Raw genomic sequence first — 25,673 nt, 5'->3', positions numbered from 1 at the left:
CTGCTCTTCCTACAGTCTCTGCACTTCCTTCTCCTTTCAAGGCAGTTTAGTTTGACTACAGAGACATTCCAGCCTGAATTGAAGGTAGGTTCCTTTATCACCAAGGTCACCAAGGACACAGGATACCCAAGCAGGACCAGAGGCTGCACTGCTGATTGGCTGTGACAGGTGTCCCACTAGACCCTGGGTGACACTGAGCCTTAGTGGTGAGCATGGTTCTTGGGATAGGAAGAATATATAGTGAGAGAATGGAAACAGGCTCTGCACAGCCCAGGTCTGAGACAGGGAAGGAGCGCTGGGTTCTGTTCAAGCATCCTCACATCCAGGAGTTAGAACTCAGAAATGCTGTACTATATGAGCTGTATCTGGTAGGTGGTATCAGAATCTCTCCTGAGTCAGTTTGTCCAAGGGAAGGTTATGCCATCTATTCAGGATCTCCAGTTATCAAAACAGGGAAGGATTTGAGAGATTAATTTGCTCTTTAACACCACAAGAAAAGCAGGATATTAAGACCTTCTGGTCAGAAGGTGACAGAAGACAGACCAGAAAGCAAGTCCAATAACAGCAGCGGGTTCCCTGTGCAGCCCCTCAGAGGGATCCAAAACCTCATGTCTGTGGTTCCATGTGATGACCTGGGCCAGCTCTAGAGTGGCCAATTTGTGACAGGCCAAGGGGTGCTGGGTTAACTGCAGCCTACAGAGGGTTGTAGGCAGCTCGTGTTCCTGGAAAGCAACAGAACATCAAGGAACTTGCCTTGGGGGTTGACCCATTGAACCATTATATCAGGGACTGTTTCCCACATTTATGAAGAGTAGTAGCAATCTTCCTCCTTGAGGATAACTGTGCCACGTGGACATATTATAATCCCCCAAAACCAACATGGCCGCTAGCTAGACACGTGTTGTGTATGAATTACTTGGGTAGAAGAGAAACTGAACAGGAACCAAAGACATAATTTACAGGTTTGACAAGTTGGGGGTGGGGTGAAGTAGGGAACAGGACATGTCGGTGACAGGTGGTGGTGTAACTCCGGCACATCCTGGGTCAGGAGGGCAGTGTGTGGTGCAGCCTGCCAGGCCCTGGCTCAACTCACTGCTGGTGAGAAGTCACAGTCACAGCTCTCAGCAGGCACCTGCAACAGGTGGCTTTAACAGTGCCGAAAAAAAGAAATCGGACATTTAATGAGATAGTAGGCAGCAGGTCACCCGATAACAAATGGTCGGTGATACAGGAAATCAGTCTGTGCAAGGGTGAAGTTTTGTACGAAACACCTCGTAATGTGCAGTGTTTGTCACCTGCAGATCAAATCTCAACGTATGGAAAATTACAAGAATAACACTTCTACTGAAAATCAGAGTAGGCAGCCACCACAGGCAGCGGTGGCTTTGCTATACAGGAATTCTGAGAACAGTCCTGTGGGATCTCACAAAAATACATGTGATGAAAGCATATTTTCTTTAGGCAGAGGCAGTTCAGATTTTATAAGAGTCTTACTCTAGTGGCTGTTAGAGCCCTTGGGAAATAAAGTTATCATGAGCGGACTAGCAAAATGCAGAGGAAGTGGGGCATTTAGCTGTTTGGAAAGCAATTGAGGTGAGTTTCTCCATTATGTGATCAAAGCAGGGTAAAACCGTGAAGCTTTCTGGCCTCTCTTCCAGTGCATGTGACAGCAGCACTGCTGTACTCAGATATTTGATGCTGTATGTGCGCAGATAAGAGCTGTCCCTCACACTCCCCACACATCTCCCTGCACACTGGCACATCTTTGCTCAACATAGAGCACAGCACAAGTTTGCACACCTCTGACCCTGTCCTGCACTTCCAGCTACCAAGCAGAGAGTAAAACCCAGTTCAAAATTACCACACACGGGAGCAGAACGTTCCATAAGCACACTGCCAACTGTACATATTGGTTATACAGTGACCAAACCAGCTAGATGTTAATTAGGAATGTTGTTCTATTCAAAATTTAGAACTGAGATATCTTGTCATATCAGACAAGAATTCAGTGAACAAACTGAACACAACCAAATTTCAACAGATTTCCCATCCTCACACTCTCACATCAACTTTAGCTTCAGCGAGACACCTACATTCAAACACTTCAGAGCCTGTGTTGTGCTAAGGCTTCCATGCCATTTTCAACACTTCTATGCGTCTGCAAAGAGAAGTATTTCTGTTGCTTGTTGTAATAAATTTTCCTCCTTTTACCATCTGAACTAGACTACACTCATGTTTTTTTCTTTTTTTTCCCCCATACCACTCCTTTCTGCTGCTCTGCTCAAAATGTAATTTCTACCTTGCACTTTGCTATTATGCAGCTTTAGCACTGACCAGTCCTGGCGTCCTGATTTATGCCTTCCCTGTCCAACAGGAAGTAGAATCCAAGTAAAAGCTATGATTTACCTACATCTTTCTCAGTACACTGACTGGATCACACATTGAGAACTCATAACTCCAGATTTAAAAATCATGATGTGGTGTTTTGGAGCCCCACAGCTCCACATCCTATGACACTGATATAGAGCTCTATATTTTTGAACTGTGTGCAGTGTTGGTGTCCCCACCAGAAAGAATACAGTTAAGTGGTAGAACTGGTCTGCCAGACTGGAGGTCATAGCTTCAAGTGTTTCATTTGCTGCACCTCCATTTCAAAGCATGCTGGTATAACAAATGCCATAGCAGAACACGTTCCAAATTTTATCTCTTGTGTTTTCCTCTTTTGCTTAACTGTACCACTAACGTTTGGTAACCATGTGTTGATGGAGACTTCCTACTGTTTCTTATTCCATTTCTACTCTAGTATACTTCCACATAGGCTGCATCTGAGTTGTATACGTTCTCTGAATAATCCAAATATCCAAGTGAAGATATTAGTTAACTTTTTGAAAAGCTGATTGTCACTTAGAAGTATGCGAAATCTTTCTTGATTTCAACTTAGACATCAGTAACCTTATTTGTCATAGACTGATTTTTGAAACCAGTTTACCTATTTGAAAAGAAAAATTTGTGAAATAGTGGCACTACTTCAGTGAAAGTCAAAAACTGTGAACAAAGGTCTTGAGGTTACAGAAAATGAATTAGAGTAGTACCAAAGTAGTTTTCCATTTTTCCATCTTAAGCTTTTGTGTTTTTTTTTTTTTTCCCTGTTTTAAGTTTGGCTTTGAAAGTAGTTCTAGTAATACTTACTTTATAAAAAAAAAAAAAAAAAAAACAAACCAAAACAAAAAACCTCAAACCCATAGCTTCCACCTTTTGAATTCTTCAGGAAACCAGTTCAATGTTCAGTCATATGTGAAATGCAGTATTCATATTCATGTATGAGTAGTAATCATCTTAAATTCATGTAATGTATTCTGCAAGGTTTCTCAGGTGTGACGAATTCTGCCAGGTATGTTGCTATTTCACTGTATGACAATGGATCTGCTTTAGCATGTTCAGGAGCCATTCAAATGCTTAGGAACTCCTGTGAATGTGGCACTGTTTGGACCTTTGGCCCCAGGTAACCATGGAGGAAACACGCCAAACTCCTCCTGATGACAGCTTCGCAGAAAGGCGTGTGACCCTTTGCAGTTGGCTGTTGACTGGGCAACACACCAAAGCACGTGCATAATTGTAGTGGTATGCTCAAGTGTTTGTTGAACTGGGGATCTGGCAGGATTTATACAAAATACTGTGTTTTCAATTTATACGTTCTCACTTTTTTTAAGATTCAGTACAACTTTCAGGTTAAAACCCATGGGAAAATCAAAGGTGGAAATTGTTTTTAAAACAAAAATTTAGGTTAAACATTGCAGCCCCTCCCCCAGCTTCTGCCAAGGGAGGGAAAGACAGAAAAGAAAAACAACTCCAGGCAAAAGGTTTTCTTTTTTCCTGAGCTATTCTATTTTATCAGTTCAGTACTCATTCAACCTGCTGTCTTTATTGTCTGGCCCTGCAGCCAACATCAGGTTTAGTACTTACTTATCTCAGCACTCAGAATGACTAGGTGTGAAGCTGTACAGGAATTGGACAGAATTCTTATATTTGACTAATTCCACAAACAAGCCTTGGCCACTCACATGAAAACCTAAATTCTGAAAGCATTTCTGTACTTGCATTTCTGAAGTTTAGTTGAATAGAATTAGCAGGTAAATGTTACCTTAAAAATTGATTAAGGCAATATTTTACAATTAAAAAAAAAACAACCAAACAAACGCCTCCCCCTAAAAACTCAACTCCTTTTGCAAAGACTATTTTAATAAAAGGATTACAAAATACAAAAGAGAGAGCGAGACAGGTAACCTGAGATGTAATTTTGGAATGCAAACTTTTCGTTGAAATGTGCAAGCTCAAACTTAACAAATGTTTAAAATATTTGAGTTTTTCAAATGGTGCCAAAATAAACCATGTCTTTTCTAAAGACTACATATTTAGCTAGGCACCGGCAATGTAAATCTTTCAACCATTTCAAGCATTTGTTTAAAAGCCTCCCAGAACACGTGTGCTCCCAACAAAACTGAAGAATGAAATGTTTAGACCAGCGAAGCTCAACAGCTGACTTATAATCAACCTAATATGAGAACACCACTTTGTTTTTTGGACTCGTGAATGTATTTTATTTACCAATGCATGAGAAGAACAAACAAGAGAAGTTCAGCTCTGTAGACCTGATGTGAAATGGTACAATGATAAGAGTCAGCACATTAACACTGCGATCATAGTGAGATCAGAGAAATTGTCAGTCAGAGACTTAATGATGTCTTGCAGCTTATTCCTCTATGTGAATAAAATCTTGTGGCATACAAATTAAAAAGAAGAAAATGCTAGCAGCCTTCTTCAGGAAGTGTTCTAAATGAAGAAAATAATAGCACATAAGAATCTCGACATTTAGATAGCAAGTTCATTTGTGTATGTGGATGAAGGATGTTATAATTCTTGATCAACTGGTAAGAAAATTTATAAAGCCATTTAATTTGAAAATTAAGGTGAACATCTGTAAAGCGTCCTATGATTTGGAATAAATAGATAAACAAGTGTGCCAGTGAAAACATACTGACATTACTAAACTATTTAAATATGAGGGCTTATTCATAAGAGCTGCTTTCACGTTCTCCTGTATTGATGGTTAACTAATGAATCTTGCTTTATTGTGAATATATTTAAAGGAGAATCAATTTGACTTCATCTATGGGATTATGCTAACACGACCGATCTGGCTCTGAACTTTGCAAGTATCAGTAGTTTTCCTGGCACTCGTGCAGAAAACCATGCTACTCATTTTGGGTTGTGGGCTGAATGAAAAAGAGTACTAAATGACTGAAGGTCCACAGTTCTTTTCTGTTAAAGTTGATTTGTCATAATATTGTTAATTAGTGTGGGCTTAGGGAAGGCTTACTATGAATATAATTACAGTGCCGAAAAGCATTAATAATGCTTTTATCCCAAGCCAACATGATGCTATTTACATATTTTACCCTGGCATATTGCAGAAATGGCTCCCAATGCAAGCATGCTGCAGGATCATCAAGAGAAACACAGGCAATCTCACAGGGGTTGAGTGTTCCTGAACATCTCAGTGCTCTTCAAAACAACATGGACACTAGTTTGACCAGTAATTACAACTGTCACCATAAGCATTGCCCATGGTGAGCCACCTTTCATCACTGTGAGGAAAACGAATTGCTACTTCTGTTATGTAATCTGATGCAAGCTCATCTTTCTCCACAAGTTAGGACAGAAGTGACTTCTCCACGTCTACTATATAGGGCAGGCTTTCTCTGCCTTCAGAGCATTGCACAGACATCAATCACTTCTCACTGAATATACTGAACAACAAAAGCAAATTAATCTGTGTTATCATTATTGCCTATTTCTACACACCAGATCAGAGTTCCTGCCCTCATTACACTGAAAGACAAAACTCAGACTGAGTTCACTGAGGCCAGAAATCCACCTGAAGGCACCAAGGGCTGGGCCTCTATTTCTGGAACTGCCCAACCTTTGTCATTCACTGCAGTGGGTGAAGAAGTGAAAGTGTTTTGCCATTAAACCACAGAGGTGCCTGAGAGGCCCCCCAGGGTGCCCATGTGCCTCTCCAAGGGCTTCATGCTTTTTACAACTGTCACTGCAGGATTTGCTGAGGACCACACACCAGGCTATGAGCAAGGAGGAGGTAGAGCGCAACTGCTTCAGAACCTTCACCTCCCAGCACAGCCAATTTCCCAAGGCCTTTTCCAAAAGAAGACAAACTTTCCTAGCTGAATTTTAAAAATTGATACCTAATTTAATTATGATTCAAAGTAATATATGTGCAGGGTGGTATAAAAGAAAGCTAACTTAAAAGCTCATTACATCTCATGGTCACTTGGTACAAGATGTAAGACAGAACGGGGAAATATTTTTTTACCTTAGGTACAGCATGTCAAAAAGAAAATAGTGAAACAAATTTACCATATAAATGTACAGAATCAAGTCTTACCCACAATAAGAAGTATGCTGATGCTACTTTCCTAAACAAAGCCAGCTGACACAAGGGGAGGGAGGGCAAACAGCTGTGCTATACAGAGCCTGCGCTCACACAGCAATTTGCTCAGAGGAGGAAGGACTTGGGGCAAGGTGAGGAATTCTGATACACATGGAGAGGAGGAACCTAGCACATTCATGCATGGAAAACAAGCTGCAATTAAGTAAACTTGCATTTCTCAAGTAGCAAGCTCCCTCAACACAGCTGCCAAGGGAGTAAGATGGAAAATCTTCACATGGAAAAACATGTAGTTAAAATTGAGCTTAAAACAACAGCTAACAATAAATGTATCGTTTTCACAGTGAAGGTAAACTACCTTACTGTCCTACAGGGATCTTTGCCAGACCCCATGCTGTTCAACTTACTTCAAGGCCATAAGAAATTGCGTTGAAAAGGGGGATTATTTGGAGATAGTGATATTTGCTGATGGTACTCTGTTCCTGTAAGGATGCACTGTGGAATAGGAACTAGTGGTAATCAGTCAGGGAATGCATAGTAATACAGCAGCTGAACGTTCAGAAAATGGTTCTAATCTTTTCTGATCTTGTACACCCCACAATGAATCCTGAACTGGATATTATAACTGAAGAATAAGGTCTAAAGTTATTATTATTATTATTATATAAGCACTAACTCAAAAGACATAAGCCTTCCTAAAGAAATTCTAATGCTTAAGCAATTACAAATAGCTTGGAGAATAAAACAGAAAACATAATTATGACATCTGTTAAAGTCACAGCTTGGATACCATGCACAAATCCTGCTCTATCTTGGTAAAAAACACTGAAGAACGAGAAAAGAAACAGATTAGCATGACAAGGCAAGTTAAAAACACGAGACAGCTCCTTTACAAGACACTCGAGTTTCTGACTGGAAGATGGTGAGGGAATGATGCAAGATACGTAAAATCATAAGGGATGTAAAAATGGTACGAACAGGGAATGGTTGTTCAATGCTTTTCTAACAGAAAAATTTGGTTATAGCATTTTCTCAAGCAGAACTTGCTCAACAGTGCTGACAGCTCAGGTGATCTTTTCTTTCCATTAGGGATCCAAGGTTCAGTGAGGACAATGGAAAGAAGAGCACTGAGTTGTCTGAATGCAGAATGGGAGCACACTAGAGAGGTGGAAGGGGCCGGGAGCTGGACTGATGGGCTTCTGGTCTGGAAGCACGAAACTTTCATCCCACTGAATACATGTCGTGGAGAGACTTCAGCCTCACTGGCTATCTCAGGATTGACCAAAGGTCAAAAAGGAGCTCATCAGGAGTTTCTGAAGTGACCCTGGATAAATTTGGCTTGAAGGAATGCTACTCACTTCTCTGCAAGGGGCCAGGTTTGTTGGGCAGCTGCCTTGAGCTGACTCTTTTGTTCGCCTTTAGTTGTATGATAAAAATATGCAAAATACACGGAGATGTTTGGTTCCTAAACATACATCTAGGGCTAACTCTCCTGTATCTGTGGGTGATGTCTACAATGACTGTGTACCTGCAATTTTCCTCTGTTTCCTCCCTCTTTGTAGGATTTTATCCTTCAGCCTTCAAGTTCCCTCCCAAGGCAGTTTGGGAGTCAGTAAAGCAGAGGACTGGCATTCTGGCCCCAAATCCAACTTGGATGGTACTTCTGCACTGCAGAGGAATCAAAGGTCAAAATAAAGCTGGGAAAACATCCTTGCAGGAAATGTGTGAGCCACTCACCTTACACCAAATAGATGCGTTTTGACTCTGTAAGGTGATTTCTGAACATCTGAAGGATTTACCCTATAGGGAAGGACAGAGGAGTAACCAAAAACAAACGAGGAAACCATCCCCACTGTCTGAGATACCCCACAATGTAACAAGGCTTTCACACAGTGATTTGTGATTATTTATGCAGTTGTTCCTCCAGTGAAACCTAACTGTACATTTCTTTTGAAGGTATGCTGAAAATACCATGTACTCCAGTAGTTATTCAAGTGTTGTATAAATGTATAAGTGCATCCTTCCTTTAGACTTAGCTATAGTTATTAGCTGCAATGGGCTATAAGTAAGGAAGAAAAAAATCTCCAACATAGTGGTCAGAGCTATTTCTTGAATGCAAACTTACTTTATCAATTACCGTATTTAATATACAAATACTGGACTCTTTGCAGTTTCATAAACAACACAAAGAATTCAAATTTTGAAGCTGCTTTCCAGGATTTTGCACCTGAAGCTGGTGGTATTTGAACACACAGTCAAGCTGTGCCTTGCTTGCAGCAGACTGTAGTCTAGTAACACTGATGGAACAGACTGTTAAAATAAGCATCTACATCATTTTTCACAGTACACAGAGCCACAATGCATCTGCTTAAAAACAAATATATGTTTGCAGTGAAACATTTCAACAAATCACAGAACTCAGCAGCAAAGTAGTTAAACATTTATGATTTGATTTTATCTCAGCTTGGAATGTCGCTGGAGTGTCCCACTTCTAACAACTGTTTGCTAAGTTAAGGCTTTAGTGTTTACACAGTGCTGAATGAAGCAGCCTGGTCACCAGATGTGAATGCTTCCTTAGACTGGAGCTTTCAATCAGATCACGGTCCTAATGGTCCCTGCTCCAACCTTCTTCCTCAGGACGTCCACCAGCCTTTCCAACCTGAGAGGGGGCAGGGGAGAGGGAGAGGAGAAAAAAAAAAGGAAGCTAACGTTAGGAATGTTCTGGCTGAAAGAGACAGTGTTTGCACTGAACCAAGCTGTCCTGGTGGTGGTCACGCTCAGAAACAAAGCACTACTGTAAAAGAGAGACATTAAGGGAAAATGCAGACAACTTACAGAAAACTTTTTAACCTAAAACCCAACCCATCTGCAGTCCGGGATACATACCAACTTGCTTTTCTTTTATAGTATATGCAGTCTGTGAATCCCCACAAGGAACTAACACAAAACCTTGTGCAGCAATTGTGGCACACGTACTCTTTGGTGTCAGCACAATGTTCAGTTCCTGCACTTTTAAAAATTTGGCCAATTCATACCTCTTCTTAAACTTAACACTTAGCTTCAAAAAATACCCTGCTGTTACCCAGCAGTGCAAGACATTTTTATTGTTCAATTTATAAATTTATGCCCAAACCCCATGTGTTTTATGTCAGAAGCTTTTTCAAAGTACATGACAAGCCAAGTCTCTGATGTGCACAATGATATTCGAAGGTGGCCTGTATGACTGTTAAGGAGACTACAGAAAAATTAACAGTCAAAATAAGTGGGTCAGAGGGCCATGTAATCCTTAATTTTAATGGACAGGCTATAAGCATGTCCAGCATCTTGGTGGCTTAATTTGTTCTTTCCTTTTGTAGGTAGGGAAACACAAAGGGCTAAATTTGTTCAGGGTTTTTCCATTTACATGCATTTATTTTCAGCATTCCAGCAATCTTGCATTTAAGCTATTTCTTCAAATTTACGGAATTCTTCCATGAACGCTATCCCACAAATAAACTATCTGTACAGAGCTAGGCACTGCAAGTAGTGGAACACTTTCAGAGCAGTAACCAGCATATTATGCACACAGCTTCTACAATGGATAAAAAAGAGCCACAAGTTCAAGTAACTGCATTCACTACTGTAAAGTTGACCATTGCTTCTTATCTGAAAAGACAGTTTTTTTTTTTTTTAATATATTATATAACATAAGGAATGTAGATAGGAAGTAAAAAATAACACTGCTTTATCAAAACTGTAAAACGCATTTTATCTAATGGCTGTATCAGTGCAGGAAAACCAGTTAACACGTTTTGGATTTAATGCCACAAGTCGTGACTAACACACATGGTACGTACTGAAACGCTCTTGTTTTCCAGGAACCACAAAGTGACATGAAACTACACCTCTTATTGTACTCACCAGGTGACTTAATTCCTGAAACTTGATTAAGAATTCACCACCCTAACGCAATTATCAGACACCGGGAAATGTATGTGGAAAGTTCACCTGGTTCTACACAGTTGTTCCACAGGGACTCTAAAGAATCAGCTTTTAATGACTTCAATTTCACTTTTTAAGTATAAGTAAAGAGTCACTGCTTAGACATGCCTCTCCCTCCTATTGTCCACGTATTGATTTTCTTTTTTTGACCAATGAGAGCATTTTTTCCTGTTTTGTAACATAAATCTACGGCACTTTGTCTTTCTGAAGGCGCTACCCCGACAGTTCTAAATCACTACAGTCGGTTCATGCAAGTACAAAGTCAGGGGTTTTCCAGCATATTTATTCCTCAAAGTGGATGAATCTATGCTTTCTGGGTTCTGAGAGTTTTAACTCATAGTTACTGATAGGTTATACTTTCCTCAGCTCCTCCTCCTGAGATGTTTCCCCGTTAAATCAGCTTTCAGTCCATGTGCAACTTCAGAAAACAATGACAGATCAACCCTCAATATCAACAGCAATGAGGACTTTCTACCCTCTACTTTCAGAAGCACCACTGCAGCTTTTTTACCACTTTAAACATCACTGGAGGTCCCTCTCTCTCTCTCTCTTTCTCTCACTAAAACCTTCTCTAATGTGCTTCAGGACATAAAGGAAAGGAGTGACATTTAAAACAGAAGGTTTGGGCTGCCAATTGTTTCTTGATAAACAGCAGAAACAGCAAAATCCGAAACCAGAGCTTATTAAAATCTGTGCTCAGTCAAAAAGAAATCATGTAGCTTACAGGAGAGGGGTAAAAAATGTATTTAATGATTGAGGTTTCCTTCAGGGATGCAGGTTAGGGGTCCTAAAGTCAGGCTCAGCTGTGCCCCACACTGGGACCAGCCAATGGCACTGTACACGGCAGCATGCAAGTTAGTGAGGAGCTGCCCTTGTTTGAAGAGAAATGCCACTGGGATGAAAGTAGATGTCTTCTGTTTAACCTTGAAACTATCAGGCTTCATAGAAAATAATGAGGCTTAACAATCATAGCTTCTGCCTTTCAGATGAATGATGACTGAAATCATCAAAATGAGGTATCCAGCACCAAATACAAACTGTGCAGGGCTTATTTGCCTTTTGTTTCAGTCATGTGTGGATTTGCAAATTTATTTATTCTGTATTAGAAGAAAGAAAAAAAAAATGCAGCAGGGGATTAAGAAACCCTACCTTTGAAAGAGATTTAAACAATAACGTAAAAGAGAAACTGTAACAGCTATTTATAAGATAAAAAAAACAGAGGGCAAAATTCACCCCTACACAGACACAAGACCCAATATACCACTGAAATCCCACTTAAGCCTACAAAATAATGCTATGGGCTGAATCAGTGCTTAATAACTCTTGATACAGGCCTCAGGGGGCTTTTCGGAACGATAATCCTGGACTCTTTGTTCACCCAGGGCCCAACTCTGCCATTCTGACTCACACTAAGCAACATTTTTCTTTGTGAGTAATAAAAGACAGCTAATAAGGCCATTTGTGTAAGCGAGGCACTACCTGTGAGGGGTGAGGATGACAGAATCACCCCTTCTTGGCCAGGCCTTGCACCAAGCCCGGTGGTTTACTGCAAGCAGCTCCTTTTGGAAAGTGAGCATCTTAATCTGTGATAAACTGAAGGAATAGCGTGATGCCTCAAAATCAAAGCTAACTGAAATGTCTCAATAGCCAAATGAGACGTGCTGGGAACTACCCTGAAAGTCTAGAGGTCTGCAGAGTTTGATTCAAAATATGGAGGGCAGTGACCTGAAGAAAGCATATTCTGTTGCTTTGTGCAATCGTGATTCATCTACCAGTACAGCCTCACCATATTTTACTTCACTGAAAGTATCACTGACTACAGTTGATGGTGTCCTAAGACACAGATTTAACAAATGAAGGTTACTTTTCCTTGTGAATAAACACTCTTCGTAATACAAATGCAATGTGCAATATGACACTTGGGAGAAGCGAGCAAAAGACACATCATTGTGAAGAGTCTTAAAATGTTGCCTGAACATGAATGCTGCCAGCTATGTCTTTCTCAAGACAGACTCTCCACCATTCTCAGCTCCTCTTTCAATTATTTCAAATTGCGTTCTCTTCCCACCTATACAGCTGACAAAAGCCTATACAGACTGTATGATGTTACATGGAATACTCCTACTTAGTTCCTGAACAGACTGACAAAATAATTTGACTTTTAGCAGACCTCCATAGATTTCTATTCCCTTGAGTATAACCATTTTGATCCTACAATCAGCTTCAGTAAGACTTAAAATTCTTACTGCCAGAGAAGTTTGTTCAAGGAGCCAAGAAGCTGGATGTAGAGTTGAAAACACTACTGGTTTAACCACCCTCTCTACTGCTGACTGCTGAAGAAATCCAGTTTTAAACCGGGGCTTGGGATCAGGAAAAATTCTGAAACCATGTAAATCCACATAGCTCCTCCCACACTGCTACATTTTTGACCAAAAGAACTCACTCCAAATGAAAGCAGTTGCCTTTATCCACAAAGTCTGCACATGACAGAGCTGCAGTGTCACAGAATGATCTTCCAGGGCATTGTGCCCCAGAAGTGGCCAAAATGTATGTTCAGATGAAAAGAAACCCAATGAAAGCATCCTTCAAGTAGCCTATGCCCTAATCTGCAAAGCAATATACAGACTAGCAGAAAACAATAGCTTCTACCTGCACATGGGGGGTTAAGTGATAAAAACAAAACCCTCCTGGATTTTGAAATGCTATATAAAGGCTTATAAACCTAAACTATAACCCTTGGTTATCTTTCCAATAGATAAGATTAGGTTTAGGCTATGAAGATGGCCTTACTTGCATGATTTCTGGCTTCTTCTGGAATGTGTTTTGCTAACACAAATTCCCTTTACAAACCAAGCATTTAAAAATATATTAGATAAATACAATGCATTGGACAAAAGCATTACAAGCAATTTAGCAGCTGAGCTCAGTGAATAACTGACTGCTCACTGAGTGGTCACACACAAAAAAATTCACTTAATTTCATCTCAGTATGAAAAAAAACCATTTCCTTTTTTCTCTCCTTTCCTTTGGTTTTCTTGGATATATTTCATTGAACCCTACAGAGTACCTTTTGCAAAAATCAAGGAAATTAGTGACACAGGAGAGGAGAGGCTGCTTTGATACGAGCACCTTCCTAGAACTAGGTGCTTGGACAGTGCCTCATTTACTCTAGAGGACAGCGGAAACTGGTTCAGGTCTGGGATTTGTAGAAGGAAGCCAGACTCCAGTAGCTTTCCTCTTCAGGAAGCAGCACTGTGCTAACATTGGGTTCTGAGGGGTTGTTTTCAGTTTCAGTTGTGGAAGCTGTACTCTTTGAATAAAATTCTTAAATATTCACAGCACCAAAGCCTGGAACGTACAGGTAAGGCCTTGCAGTAGGTAGCCTGCCACGCTACAGAGGCACTTCTCTCTTGCCCTCTAGGTGGGTCACTGAAACTTTAACTATTCTTACTCCTAAATTTAAATATTATTTTTGTCACCATGAAAACCTGACTTTAGAAAAATAGTAAGTTCCAACTGATTTACTAAAAAACATAACCTGGCTGCATGTAATGGGTCATATACCAGCCTGTAATAATTCCTTCGTAAACCATCATTCTGCTAACGACTACACAGGCTCAGAAGGACCAGTTTCCTAACTGCCTAACTAAGTTTCCTTAGTTAGGAAACTTCCAAACTAAGTTTGTGCACCTTTTGCATTGGATTCTGGGTATTCAACAGTGGTTCTAAACCTGGTGCCAGAATTACCGGGTAGAATTCTGTGCCCTGTGGTAGACAGGTGGCCGGACTGACTGGTATAAATGGTCTTAAGAGACAAGTCTTAGGGACTGATTTAGAAGCATCAGCAAACTCTAAACTGTGGTACACCACAGCGTTGAATCTAATTACTCCAGGCACTGCTGCCAATTCCTGCCTGACCAACATTGGTTGTAATGTCACTCCAAAAAGTATGTTCCATTAAACTTACAGACCTTAAATTTGGCAGGGCAAGCCATTCTGTCTCTGAAAAGCCCTGTCACAAAATAGGCATTCCTATTAAATCCCTTTCAGCATCTTCTCAGCTCAAAAGAGTAATTCTGTATATGATTAAACTTAGAAGCAAATACAGCCAGTTGGGCTCCTGACAGCAGACATATTTCAAAATAAACCTGGCTTACACAGGCCTTGGCTAAAATATTAAGCTTTTATCTGTGGTCCACAATAACTAATCTTGTCAAATTGTTTGCTCTCTACCTTCTGTTTGGAAGATTATGAGCTAGCTCACCATTACTATTCACCTTGTGCCATCACCAGCAGCAGGAAAAGTGAGTGATAAACACAGTTGGTCTGATTTGACAGTATTTCGCTCTACTTTGCATTAATGTAGACTGCTACACAGAATACTGTATACAGAATGTACAGAATAATACAGAATCAGGACTTCTGCATCTGTGCTGGATTTAATGCACAAGCCTGGCATTAAAGAGTTAAGAAACAAAAAGTAATTGAAATAGAGAATATACTGGCATACTGGAGGCCAAACGATACTCATCACATTATTTAATCAGATCACAGAACTTCACCTAATCAACTCCAGCTTCAGTCCCACAGTTTATATACCGGTTTGATGCAAAGTTTACTACTTTTACTTGTGGAAGAAAACCCTTTTCTATACCTTCTTCCACAAGCTTGAAATACTTTCAGTACTGACAGTTATTGTTTCCACTCTCTTGGTATCACAGTCTCTTTCTAGGAGAAATCTTGACACAGAAGCCTACTCTTCACTATGACAGCATTTCCACAGTTTGTGGTGATATGACTAGGCAAGGCTCTCCTAGATTTTCTTGCTGGAACTCCCTGTCATCTGCCTAAGAAAAGCTAGCAGTTTTACTTTATTGCTAATGTATCTTCACCACAGAAAGTATTCTGTCACAGCATTTATTCATTTGGAAAGAGGAAAGAAAGAGGTTACTTCCTATCAGCTCATGAAGAGCGCTAGTCCTGCCCTTTGGTAATAACGAAAAGTATCATTAGAGAGCCATGATCTACAGGCAGGCTTATTCTGTCTCTGAACAGTTCCCCACCTTCTTTTTGAGAGCAATACAGTCTCAGAAAAACAAATATTCTTTCCTTTGAACACTCACAATCTGGAAGGATGGTCAGAAATATTGTGTTTAAAAGGCATACATCAAGCCTATTTTGCATCACGCGCATTTTGCATGTGGCAAAAACAGCAGGCAGAGAAGGGAAATGACCTGCTGGGGCTCAGCCAGCCAAGAAGACGGAAAAGACCTGCAATTTTTTTTTTTTTTTTTCTTGTTTAACTTTTTATACAAGTAGTCTTGAGCTGGACTGGGCTCCTCATGTGTGTGCATGCATGCACACACATATAAGAACTACAGGCATAAATGCCTGCAGAATTAGAGTCTAAAATTGCTGGATATAGAGCACATTTCTCTTGGCTACTTAGCCCTCTTATTCCACATTCAGCTGAGACATACTCCAGTAAATGCAGAAAGGACCTACTTTGTAACAAGTTTTGTTTTGTTGTAAATTCCTCTTCAGGAATATTAAAAAATATATATATCAAAAATCTAATGCAAGAAACAACTAATATGCTCAAAACAAAGAGTACATCACAGTGTGTACTGTTCTGTGTATAGCTAACAAGCTTTCCTCGTAGGTCTGAACCTTTCAGTTGTCAGTTCCACCACTTTTGAGCATGTTCTAGTAAAGCACTGCTTACGAGTTCATAAATCTCAAACACTGATGCATTGCTCAGGCTGTTTCCCAAGTCCACCCCACCAAAGCACAACTTTGGCCAACTCCCCTTGATATCATAAACAATGAAGACAGCATCAGCTTTTCACGATTCCACAAATATTTTACAAAATCTGATGCAGACTTGCTGGCTCTAGGCAGTACTCAGCTATGTTCTGTTTCCCTGAGGTGATCCCATCCTTGTGACCAAGAGCAATCTGGAACTTGTGGCGAGAAAATTCCTTCCCATAAAATACTGTCAAATTCCTGCCCTATACATTAAAATGATCACATTTAAGTAGGTTCAAATATATTTCAACGGACATTCTCTCTTGTGTAGCTCACGTGATATGGCCCACGTTGGAACTGGAGAGATCAAAGAACAATAGCAAAGGGTTTGGAAGGAAGAAGAAAGGATTTAGTGAAGCTCCCAGTTGCGATAAGCCCTTCATAACGGGCTCAGACTGGTAGATGAACTCCCCATCTATCCAGTTTAAGGCAAGGATGCCCACAGACTTCTTCTGGATGCATGGCAGCTCACACTTAGTCATCCTCCCAAAAAGTATTTCTAGAGAAAAAAAGAGCAGTCTTTCCTCAGTAGTGGATCAGCAAAAACAACAACAACAATAACAACAAAAAAACCCAAAACAAAACATGCATGAAACATCCTTTCCTTCTCTTAGTATGACAGATAGATCTTATCAGCATGAATCTTATTGCAGTGACATTGCAATGGAGTCCTGCGTGTAGGGACAAAACCAGAAAAAGTGCCTCACTGCTCATTCACACATAAAAAATGGGGTTTTAAAATATTAGCTGAGAATCATCATCACAGACTAAAGAGTCTTCTACAAATGTGTAGTGTTCCTTAAAGCACATCAGAGACCTTCCACCATGTTATCAACCATTTGAAGACATGAAAGTAAGAACAAGCCTTCCCACTTCTAAGCCTCAGTAAGCTATCTGCAGAAGCAGGCACCTGAACTGTCTCCAACAGTCTCTTGCAAGACAATTCACATAATATTTTTTTTGCACTGGCCTTCTAGGCCCATTTTGCTACATGTTCCACGTAACTGGAAATGAGTTTCAGTGTCACATTTCTGTTCTGCTCCTGTGAGGTGAGAGAATTCATGAGCAAGGCTGAATTAGGAAAGAATCAGTGCTCCTGAAGCTAATTTTGAAGACAGCTTTAATTTTTCTCAACTAGTGAGCTTCCAGACTCAAGCCTTGGTAGCAATTCTGCCTGGTGGTGACATGAATGAGACTGATTTTAGGGCTTTTAATTTCTGCTGATGCAAGCAGAAAAATTTGGCTTTACACCACAACGGATAAAATTCTTGAAAAGCATTAGTGTTTAAAACCAGAGTACCTTGAAATGTCTTTTGTGTAGTTTTCTGCTTAGGATATTCCTTTTATCATATGCAGATGTGCACTTATTACATCCTTCAAATCATTTATATGATTATATAGCTAAATAAAAGTATGAGGTAATAGGAACTGATGTACAGAATAAAGTGCAAAATACAGTCATTTTATTATTCATATCTCCAATATCTGCAGTGTCTTCCATCCAAAGGATGAATTCTGTTACTTTCTACAGGCAAAAATTCTATAATCTGAAAGATAAACTTGGTCCTCAAGATTTATGTCTTATGACAACTCAATCTTTAGATCCGTGTCCTTATATTCAACCCATGTATGGCAAAAGACTAGAATAGGGGAGTTGAGTAATTTGCCAGTAAAACAGGCAATTATGGGGTTAAAGCTGTTGTTAGTGCTCATGTCTACAAACACAATTAATGCTGCATTCCTAAAAAAATCTTGTTTAAAAAATTAAAAGGCTTTGAAAACATCTGGCTATTACTTAAATGACTTAGATTAGAAACGTGAACAGTGTGTGTATATATATAAATACACACACACACACACACACACACACACATACTTGTTAAAGAACGAGTACCTGCTTCAGTAAAGTACACTTAATTTTAAGGAGTGGGAGAATATTCAGTGATTTCAAGCTTGCTTAAAATTAAATACTTTGCTGGATTGGGCCTTCTCAATTATTTCTATCTGATGGTGACTAATCCAGCAATTCTCCAAAAGTTTATATGTAATTCAGAAGCTTCAGTAAGCCTGGTATTTCTTGTTCAGCTTCTGCACATAGATTTACAGTATTCAGTCTTTTGCATATGTTAGGAAACAGTATGAGTATTAACAGAAAGTACCGCAAATTTATTTTTATTCCCTCAGCCAAGCCACAAATAAATGACTCTTGCAAACAAACCAAATACTATTTAGTAACGGCAATGCAAATGCCATGAATTTATTTTATTTGGATATAAAATATTAAAGAAAACGATTATTTGCTGCGATACTCATTTTATCATCTTGGTAGAAAAGCGAGTCTGAGAAAAAGTTCTCTTTCCCTTCTTCAAGGAGAACTCAATCTGTTTCTCAAAGTTATTAAATATTTTTTCATAGAACAGTTATCTATAAACTTACAAATATTGTGTCAGAATGCTTCCTCTTATTGGGCAAACAACTTCAAAATCTAATTTGTTTGTGTTATTGGCCTTACTAAATATTGGTCTTTGCAAGACTGGTTTATACCATTCATGTTAAATATGCCAACATTCTGATTTTGCTCTGAAGTATTCCACAACAAGCTGATATTATACAATACAAACCCAAGACCTACCCAATCCAGTTTACTGAGAGTACTTAGTGTATTTTGCTACTGATAAATCAATAAAACCATGTTGTAATCTACAAACTTCCATCTCTGTGAAGCAGCTATAAGCAAACTGTAAATGAACACACAGGTCAAAAACTAGGATGCAGTGATTATGTTGACTCTGAAAACATTTGACTTTCGTAGAATACATTTTAGTGTTTGAGAGAATGAAGTTTCAGCACTGCTTATATTTTCCTGAAAGACAGATGATAAATATTCAAATGATGATAAATATTTGTGTTTATATTGTAACTACCCATACTTTAAGAAAAGTATTGCACTGCAATCCACAATTTACAGAGGTTAAGTAAATGTAAATCATAGCTACACAAAGAAAATAAACGCTTCACTTAGACTGTACGCTCTGTTTTGTGTTCTTCATCTACATGAAAGTTCCTCCAGCCAATAGACATCTTGTGCAAGGAGTGCAGGAAAGACTTATCTCTAATTCCATTTTGGTTGGGATTTTTTTCCCTTTATTCTGCTAGGTGCACACTGTTTATGATCGATGCCAGGATAACATTCAGTCAGATGTTAAAGACCTTGCTATTACTTATGACACCCAAAATATCCATTAAATTGATATTCCACAATATGCTGTGGCAGTATTGCAGACTATAGCTTTTGTTACTGAAACCACAATATGATCTACTAAGGGCCATCCTCCAACAAAAAGGAGATGACAGAAGACATTATGAATCATTAGTACATTCATCCTCTGGACTGCAGAGAGAGCCTGGCAGAACCTTGGATGGGATTTGTAACAATGGCTATAAGGGAAGGGTGTTCCTAAACCAGCCAAAGAGTTTTTGTGTTACTCAGTCAGAAGTCTTTTACTTATGCTAACACAAGCCTTCTCTGCGCTGGGAAGCTATCAGTATTAGCGGCAGTTCGAATCTGCAGCTCCCTCCATCCCAGTCTTCAAATGCTAACTGGACTGCAGTAGGGAACATGTAATTCAAAAACTGGAAAGCAAAGTGTCATCCAGTTAAGAGAATGCCATCCAATGCTGAACATGTTTCACTACAGCTTCGCAAAAGTGATGCATTTCCTTTCGAACAGCATAAACGGTACCTTAGGCATACCAAGGTAAACAAGAGCCGCTTGGTAACAATGAAACACAGCATATCAAGAAAGGTCGAGAATATGCCATGAGTGACTGAATTTGTTCAGCTCACCTTAAATTCCAGTACTAGTTCAATAATTTATTTCCTCAACATTGAGTGAATTTGACATTGATTTTACTCTATGTAGAATTTCTCTGAAGTTGAGCTCAACCTCACTGGCTTACTAGATGGTTTTATTACAGCAAGTAGGTATTTCTATCAGACTTCTCAAGACATCATTTCACCAGGCATATTAGTGTAGTCTGAGGGGAATTTTTCTGAGAGAAGTCACTGGTGTTAGTGCAGAATTCCAAGTATTAAATAAATTCTGTCCCTGCTATGTACTGTTTTCAGTTAGATCACACATGACTTTTTTAATATGTTTCAATTAGTCTTAATTCCTCGCTAAACCTAATTCCTTAAGCAGACCATTTCCAAGCCTATTACACCTAAACCTGATAATTTCACACTGCCTGTTTTTGCTACCCTAGTTAACGGTAATATTTTCATATAAGACATGATATGCTTTTTACTAGATTTTGCATTTCAGACTCTCTTATGTTCCTCTTCATGCCTTGCATGCCAAAGAAACTTTACATCAGCTTTGCTGCACTGCAGAATTCTTTGGGGTATGTGGTAGTTTTGCGTGTCTGGGAATCTTCCATCTGGCTAGTGTGGGTTTCCTAAACACTATAAAACCCCGCCTGTGGAGATTGTATATCTCTTATGGGCCCCATGGAGTTTATAATCTGCTTTTAATCATTGCACAAAGCAGCCAACACATCAGTCCTCATCAAGTAGTTTTTTCCACGTTGAATATCCTTTAATGACTTTTGATCCAGTTCTGAGAGTCCAGAGCTATTGCTGATTTTCATTGGTATCTTGACTGCTACAAGTTTCCTCTTTCAACTCCTTCCATGCAACCTCTCATAACAATTGAGTTCTATTGCTTGTTACAGTAAGCGACATATTCATAGGACTTTGCTCTCACTTACTGGTCTTCTGAATGTAGCCACTAGCATCTGTTTCATAGCAAACTAGAGGTCAGATCCTTAGGACAAATTAATGCAACCCAGTACAACAAAGCGAAGCCAATTTACTGTAACTAAGAAACTACCTCTATGTTTACATTCTTCAACAAGTCACCAGAACTTCCTTTACATTTCAAAACGCCAGCATCATTTAAATTCCCTATACGATATTAAAAGATTACCAACTATTCAATCCCAGCAGAAATTCACAGTAGCAGGCAATGTGGTGGTTTCATTAAAAGCAAAATCACTTTTGACACAAATCAATGAAACTATTAATATCTATAAAGTTGTACTTCTCACCGCCGGTAGTTAACATGATCTCACATTCACCAGAATGCATTTTTGTGAGTTAAAAAAATAGCATAGACAGGGGAGTCCAAACATCTAAATGTACCATCTTGATAAGATAAGAAATCAAATTATATTAATTCTTTCGGAGGATGAAAATAAAAGACACGTATCTTCAAAATTTAAAATAAAACTAATCAAGTGATCTGACATTTGGTGTTACATCCAAAACAAATAGCTCTAAGTCCGGGTGAATGTGCAACTTGTTTCTTTTGTGTAGCGCTTCTGCCTGCAATTTCTAATTAACTAGTTCCATTCTTATCTACAACAAGAGACTGAAAGCATACAAGCTGCAATATAGACTTTAACTAAATATATGTAGGTATGATTTTAAAAGGGAGATAACTAATTAACAACATTTGCATGTAGCAAAGAGGCTCAATTGGTATAATAAATCAGAACTGCTTGCTTTTAGCTTGCTCCCTGCATAGCTGTGCTGTACTGAATACAATCTGTACATTAAAGATACCATGTTTGCTGTTAAAAATCTCCAGGGACCTTAGACCTATACATAAAGATACTTATTTTACTCTTTTCTGAGACACTGACCTGTATCCTCATTTAAAAATGAACACTCCATCTTTATGTTATTAAATCTTTGTTTTGATCTATTAGTATTCACCAAAGTGCCATTTTACACAACCCCGCACTGAATAGGCAAGGCTGGAGGTAACCATCTGCAGCTTTAGAGGCTGCGTTTGAATTGATGAAAAGAGCTTTGTGCTTTCATTGCCAAGTTTGATTCTTCCAGTCATTAGACATTCCCCTCAGATCGCATCAATGAAGCGGGCTCTCTTACACCCATGTGTTAAATTCTCTTCTCCTCATGGTTTCCTTTGCCAGCTATACTCCAGAAAGACTACTGGGTCTTAGCCACATTCTTCTCACAGCTGTGTTAAAAAAGAGCATCAGAGCGTCTTCCCAAAATCCATATGTGTATCTGGTCAGTCCCCTGTCGGAAGGTCACCTCGCATTGTGGTGTGATTATTCAAATATTCATTCTTGTTCTTGAACTGCGCTGCTCCGATCATTCTGGGAGAGATTAGGCCCTCCAGCGAGCACTGGAGAATGTCCTGGACATCCATGTGAAATGCACACGGCTCCTGTACTGGCAGGGCAGATTAGCTTTACTTGTAGAAGAAGGGGACTCCAACCACTTAGTAAACACTCAGCCCTAATTTTTTCCAGCAAATGCCGGTAATAACTGTTTGTTTCTGCTGTCTTATTGACAGACTTATTTATCAGCATCAGCTAAAAAGCACAACGATGCAAACAACTCTGATAACAGAGAAATCATGTTCAGAAATGCTAGAGGGAAACCCGGGAGCACTCATATATGGGTGCATTCCAAGAGCAGTGAAAACTAGGTGGCCAAATGGCACACCTTAGGAGGTAAAGTAAATCAAAGTTATTAAAGACAGTAGTGTTTTTTGGTTTTTTTTCTATGAGGCAGTAATTTCTTTTACTAAAACCACCTGCCTATTTAGAAGACAGCTTATTTTTTTCTTGTATTCAAAATACGGAGAATTTTTACTCAAATCTGTAATTAACTTTCCTGAGCTCCTCCTTAAAAGGAAAGAAAAAAAATGAGTTTCTTTAATAGTCAGTTAAGGGAGAAAACAAGTAAGAGTTTCTGCTTTATATTACTTCTGGACTTGCTTTGTTCACAGTAAGAACTACCTTAAAGTGCACTACGAGTATATCTAATACAATTTATGATTATTTTTGTAACTGCATATTTTAGCATTGCACCACTACTGCATGGTTGTGTGTTTACTTTTAGAGGACTACATAGAAATTCTACACGCATACCCTCCACTGCCATCTCCTGCACACAGCTATGTGAGCGTGCAAAGGCTGTGTTCACAAATGCAGAGCTGCGCTTTCCTGAGCTAGAATCATTAAACTGTGAGAAAAAGAATAAAAGCCCCAATAGATAAATTGCATTAAAATTCACTCTAGCTGCAAAGCCGTTGCAGAAAAATAGAACATTTCCTGGAAAAAAAAAAAAGCATCAAAAGTGGCCTCAACCTTTAGTGATAATTGGCTCATATTGATTTGCTACTACATTATGGCCTCCTCTGATCTCACTGACACTGGCAGCCACTCCTCGATCCCAGAGGCTCCAGTGGGAAGGGCAGTTTTAAAACACTTCCCTTCCCCTGCTAGCAGAGGCATTAATGAATTTGCCAGGTTTTCTGGCCACCTTCTCCAGGTCAGCCTACCTCCCTGCTGAAGCCACAACAGCTGACTCCTGGCTCCAGCAGGACGCACTTGTGAGGCCGTGGCACTGCGCCAGCGCTCCTGAGGGTCCTGTGCCTCTGTCCTTGTCCTTTGTGAACGTTAATGACACAGTGAAAATTAGAGTATAGCATCAGTTAAGAATCTTAAGAGTCCTGCAGGTTTTTATAATTTCCAACTGAAGAAATATCTACTGTGTTATGTGTACATGAACATGTATTTATGTACACACAGCGCGCAGTTCAAATGTGTATTTGATTTATAAATCAGAATAATGCTTTCTTCCAAGTCTAATATATATCTTGTTAGTGTTTCAAAACCAAAATAAATTCAACTACTAAATCTGTGCAGCCACTCTCCACCCATCACTATTTTCTGTTTCACACCACCCCTGTCTGCTTCACAGGCAAGGGCACACTGCAGCGAGCTGATGGGAGATGTTTACCCTTTTTCAGTGTCAACAGAATTTGACTACATCTAAGTTCACTATAAGCAAATTCCAGTATATTCCCCTTCTGGTTCCCAGCTGCTGTTTCATGTGGGATAGGATCCAGGAATTTTTTAGATGCTTTGTGTCCTGATGACAGAGAGCCCAGGACCACTGCTCTGACTTGGATCCTGCACTTAGAAAGCAACGATTGCAAGCAAGTACACAAATTAACAAAATTATGGCCAGAGAATCAATTAGCAAAGGCACAGTGAGCATTAATAAATTACGTGCTACAAAGATACAAAGCACACCCTTTTTCAACATTAATTACTCTAATTATGATCTTTTTAAGGGAAGCTCATAATTATTTTACTCTTCTAATTTTTCACTGTAGTTACTTATTCAGATATTTTACTGAATAATACCGAGAAACTATTTTGTATAGTTGCTAAATGTGTCTCTCATGTCAGAATTGAATGTTACTCAGGCATTTACAAGAACAAGAAGTCAGCTAAACAGACATTTAAAGACCCTACTTAAGTGATGAATTTGAGCATCACATTTCCAATTACAATAAGCATGCTCTTACGACTGCTAATAATTAATACCAGTGCAATTAATATCATGAAACCTTTCAGCTGACAGGCTTATAAATCGCTAGTTAGTTCCTTTTTGAAATGTAGAGCATCTTACATCTTGGAAATAAAAAGCAAAGCTAACAAATGAGTTCCTGCCTAATTGCCAAACACTGATTTGTATGAAGCAGTTGAGGCTACAAAGGAATTGGGAATTCTCAGCCCGGTTTCCCTGCTGATGAGTAAGAACTGTCTGTGTAGTTCTCCCAGAGGTGTCAGAGGAATCTCTATAGTGTCACACAAGGGTTCTTAGCTCAAAGTAAACACACTTTCCACAAACTCAGCTGCTTAATCTGTTTGCAGGTTGAATTATAAGATGGGGGTGGATGACTCTGGGTGCTGGGAAGACGCACAGAGTATTTCCACAGTTTCTTGGTAAAAAGGGCATGCTATTGTCATCAAAAGACTTCACCCAATTGTTTAATTTTGCTATAGGCTCAGTGGTCTGATCTCAGCAATAATGAAAACTAACCTGACCAAAAATTTCCCAAGTACTTGAGCATGTTAAATTGCATACATTCTCTGCACTATAGCAGTGCATCAGCACAACTTTAGTTCAGGTTGTGTCTGCACTTCTGCTCCATGCATTCTGGTTACACAGGATTTAACAAGACTTCTCCAAAACAAAAACAAAGCAAAAACCTTCACTTAAATGTAGATTGCCAGTAAGTGTTTATAAATAGAAAAGAAATGCAACAGCAACTTTCAAATTACGCACTGTACAGAAAGGCACAACCAATACTCACTTTTAGGTGCTGTAGTCATTTTTCATAGGTTTATTTTCAGCAAGCACATTTAATGCATCTGTTGAAGTTTCAAATGCATGTAAGCATTGATATTAAAGACCTGAATAATTCTCAGTCACTGGAGGTTTTAAAGTGATGACTGAAAATAAGAATTTTCATATAAAAATTTAACGAAAAATACTAATATTAATTAATTTTTAGGTAGATACAAAT

The 25,673-nt window shown here is 39.2% G+C and overlaps 1 protein-coding gene across 12 annotated transcripts in view; it reads right to left on the bottom strand.

Moving 5' to 3' along the window:
* Window positions 1-3,861: 3,861 nt before the first annotated feature.
* MIPOL1 (mirror-image polydactyly 1) overlaps window positions 3,862-25,673 on the bottom strand; it is a 182,372-nt gene continuing 160,560 nt past the window's right edge. For 11 of the 12 annotated variants that reach the window (XM_046941959.1, XM_046941956.1, XM_046941958.1 and 8 more), the window contains one exon: window positions 3,862-9,122. In XM_046941959.1, the coding sequence (XP_046797915.1) occupies window positions 9,056-9,122 (67 nt within the window). In that variant the 3' untranslated portion in view covers window positions 3,862-9,055. The other variant, XM_025150913.3, reaches the window with a different exon arrangement.

The sequence above is a fragment of the Gallus gallus genome, chromosome 5 (genome assembly GCF_016699485.2).
Source record: "Gallus gallus isolate bGalGal1 chromosome 5, bGalGal1.mat.broiler.GRCg7b, whole genome shotgun sequence".
NCBI classification, from domain to species: domain Eukaryota; kingdom Metazoa; phylum Chordata; class Aves; order Galliformes; family Phasianidae; genus Gallus; species Gallus gallus.
This window is presented reverse-complemented; position numbering and strand designations above follow the sequence as displayed.